Source organism: Musa acuminata, chromosome BXJ1-5 (assembly GCF_036884655.1).
Source record: "Musa acuminata AAA Group cultivar baxijiao chromosome BXJ1-5, Cavendish_Baxijiao_AAA, whole genome shotgun sequence".
Classification (NCBI taxonomy): domain Eukaryota; kingdom Viridiplantae; phylum Streptophyta; class Magnoliopsida; order Zingiberales; family Musaceae; genus Musa; species Musa acuminata.
Genome location: NC_088331.1, coordinates 8,692,262 through 8,696,132, shown reverse-complemented (window position 1 = coordinate 8,696,132; position 3,871 = coordinate 8,692,262). Strand labels below are relative to the sequence as shown.

At 40.3% G+C, this 3,871-nt stretch overlaps 1 protein-coding gene across 1 annotated transcript; it reads left to right on the top strand.

Annotated features, from left to right (window-relative positions):
• The first annotated feature begins 335 nt into the window (after positions 1–335).
• Positions 336–3,178, top strand: LOC135673613 (membrane steroid-binding protein 1-like). Its single transcript, XM_065182684.1, has 2 exons — positions 336–670; positions 2,478–3,178. The coding sequence occupies exons 1-2, from the start codon at positions 357–359 to the stop codon at positions 2,932–2,934; spliced, it is 771 nt and encodes a 256-aa protein (XP_065038756.1). The 5' UTR covers positions 336–356; the 3' UTR covers positions 2,935–3,178.
• Positions 3,179–3,871: the final 693 nt, after the last annotated feature.

Sequence of the window (3,871 nt, the reverse complement as noted above, 5' to 3'; positions counted from 1 at the left end):
ACAATTCCAATTACGTTTCTCTCTTGGTTGAGCGAACGGCTGAGATCAAGAGCACGAGAGCACGTTCGAGACGGAGAGGAGTTTCCTTCGCCCATAAAAAATCTGCGTAGGAATGCGGCTCACCTGTTCGAGTCCAGACAGCTTTTAGGACTTCATCGCCACGCGGTAGCCTTGGATTGCGAGGATATGTGGGGTCCAACGTGGTCGATGGAACAGAATAATCAACCGACGCGTTTAGGACGGCTCCTGATTTGGACTGTCTACACGGCAGTACCGTTTCAGACTTCGCAGGGCCCACCTTGATGCAATAAAAGGACTTTCCGTTGCGGCGGAGAGGAGAGAGTACAGAGAGACCGATGGCGGTGGCGGAGATGTGGGCGACGCTGAAGGAGGCGATCGAGACGTACACGGGTCTGTCGGTGACAACTTTCTTCACGGTGCTGGCGGTAGCGGCAGCCTTCTACTACGCGGTGGCGGGGTTCTTCCAGCCGCCGCCGCCGCCGCGGCGTAAGCGGGACGCTGAGGAGCTCGAAGGTGTGGAGCCTCTCCCGCCGCCTGTGCAACTCGGGGAGATCACCGAGGAGGAGCTCCGCGACTACGACGGCTCCGACCCCAAGAAGCCGCTCCTCATGGCCATCAAGGGCCAGATCTACGACGTCACCCAGAGCAGGTCCTTCTACACCATCCCACCTTACCCTCTCTATCTATCCTTCCAACTCTTAACCCATGTGTTCACGGTGTCTGAAGTTTTATGTTTCCTTCAGTTTGGTTCCGCTAGGGTTTCTAGAGACGAGAGAATTAACTTGTTCGCATCTAATTTCTGCGATAAAAGCTTCGATTTCCGGAGTTCTTTTTGCCCATCCTATCAATTTTTCGTATTTGTTTGCTTAGCAGCCGATAATTAAGACTTCATTCAGCTTCAATTTAGTAAAATTACTTATTTTCATCGTCTTTTCGGTGTTGTGTTAACGCCTAAATATATATATTTTTATGATAATTAGTTTATGCAATCGCATTCCCGCAAAGTCATCCTATCATTTTCTGTAGGCTGCTTGTTTTTATTACAAAACAGAGCTATTATACTCATTATGTTGTTATTAGGAGTCCTGAGAAAGAGTATCGATTAGCTGATCTTTGAGAGAAATAATCTCTTCTTTCCTAAGAAAGAATACCGAGTAGTTGATTATTGAGAAAAAAATAAATACTTCTTTGTTTGTTGTCTCTTTGAATGGTTTTTCCTTTTCTTCTGATTAAAAGCAAATCACTCTGCAATGAACTTAGGTTACTCGAAGGAAAGATTAATCTCTTCAGATTGTGTTATTGTAGGATATACTGTCTGATTATTGCATCTAATAAAACGAACATATGTTTATGCAGATTCTGTGATATCCACAAGTGAAATCTAGCTTACATAGAAAAAGTCCTGAAAATATAAGTAATTATTTGACATGAAGTGTTGGGATAATACTTGTTTGATGATGTGCATCTTCCTAGTTGGTAATTTTGATATCCTTGGTAGAAGTCTACGGAATCATTTGCATTTCTTTGTTACCTTTATAATGGAGTTTTTGCATCTATATACATATGTTATGCAGTCCATATTTGTAATTGTAATTAGCACTTTTGCTAGTGATGTTATCAGAATTTCAATATCGTTAGCCACTAATATTTTTTTATGGTAGTTGTTCTTTTCTTTCTAAGTGATTTTGGCCACCTACTATCATTAAAAAAAATTTAGTTGGCACTTCACATGTTAACATTGCTTGTTTTGAGCTTTCACAACAAGTTTGTCTGCTGCTTATACATGTCCCTTCTAGTTCATAATGATTTGCTATTGGTGGGTTGTATGCCAATGGATTTCACTGGTTTTGCCATAAAAGCCTGGAACTCGGATCTAACTATTTCGTACCAGTTGGTGGTATGCATATAAACATTTCAATTGGTTGTTTTATTATCTGTTTGTGGCATCTAGCAAGTGAGCACTTGATTTGAGATTTTTTCTCTATCTTGTACAGTCAGATCCTATCATGAATTTAGATCTAACTATATATACCAATTGCAATATCACTTTTGCCTCTGCCTTCAACCTCCCTCCTCATTCCAGACATACTGATATTTTTAAGCATTAGATATCTGCTCAACGACTTCTTGGATACATTATGTGAAAGAATCCATTTATTCTACATTGGACATTTTAACTGTAAGACAGCTATGTCACCATTCTAATTCATCAGTGAGTCTAGTGTTTGCCTGCCTTTGGAATGCAACTTGGTTAAATAAATAATCATTGAAGTTCAATGATGCATCTTTAAGCCCTAACATAATCTGACTCTATATGTTTTGCATTTTATTTATACTAACTTGAAAAAGGCTTTAACTCATCTATATGAAATTAACCTATATATGCTGTTGTTACTTGATACTCATCAATAGCATCACCTATCCTTCTTATACTCACACTTCAATGTCTTCTTCAGGATGTTTTATGGACCAGGCGGGCCATATGCACTGTTTGCTGGTAAAGACGCAAGCAGAGCACTAGCAAAGATGTCCTTCGAACCAAAGGACTTGACTAGTGATATTTCTGAGCTCGGTCCCTTTGAGCTCGATGCATTGCAGGACTGGGAGTACAAGTTCATGAGCAAATACATGAAGGTGGGTACAGTTAAGAAGACTGTGCCGGTCACCGAGGGCTCCGAAGCCGGTGCCTCTGGCACAACAGAACAGACTTCTCAGGCCACTGAGGATGCAGGCATTCAAGCTGATCATGGTGCACAGATGGAGGAGGATGTTATTACAGAAGACCTCGACGCCGATTCAGAACATAACCCAACGTCAAAGGAGAAAGGTGCAGGTTATAGTGATGATGCAGGAAGGAGGGCTGAAGTAAAGGAGAACGGTTCATCAGCAGAAGGTGAGGAAAGCAGGCCATAATACATAACATGTGCTGGTAAAGGTGAAGTACCAGAGAACAATAACAGTGTGTGTGTATATATATATATATATATATATATATATATATATATATATATATTATAGTCTTTGTGTTGTATTAATCTGCCTATATCTGCACCTTATGTCAGCTATCAGCAGATAGAGATTGGTGGAATAAGAACTTGCCTGATGTAAACAATTGGGGATACTCTCCCGTGGTTCTGATTTGGTCACTACCTACTCAGGAATGATGTTGGTGGCAAACTTGGGGTGATTGACTAGCACAAAAAGATTAATTGTGCTACGAAACTTGATGTGCTTCGACATTCGTTGTCGGGTGGAACATCGATGTCGAATGGGGTTTTTGATATGATTCTTACGTTCATGTGAGTTAGGTAGTGGAAAGAGAGGGGAGGTTAGAATCGATAATCATATTATGGTTTATCTTTTATAATCAATCTTTTTTGTAATTAAAAAAAATATATTTTGTGCTTAAAAATATTTTTTGTTTGAATTTTACTGACATTGTGAGGTATTTTTGCCTGAACTTGGAATCAGAGACAAACAAGGAATTTGGATCATCAAATGTATGATTCGAGAAAGAGGAAAATGTATGATCCAAAAGAGAGGAAGAAGAAGAAAGACTCACCTGTTATCGATCTCCACATGGAACGATGGTCGAGTTGTTCGTAAGATATAATTTCCTGCATCATAGAAACTTCTATCGAATGATAGATACCTATCAACAACAACTACAATGAATTCACGATGATGATGATAATGATGAGATGATGGCCCGGAAAGCGTGTACTGTTTAATGCTACACATATGTGACTCACCACACATACCATTATACTACCATTTACACACGACACCACTCCAAAGCAAGTGGACCTCAAAGCGTGTGATGTTTAATGCATCAGCTCTCGCACACTGC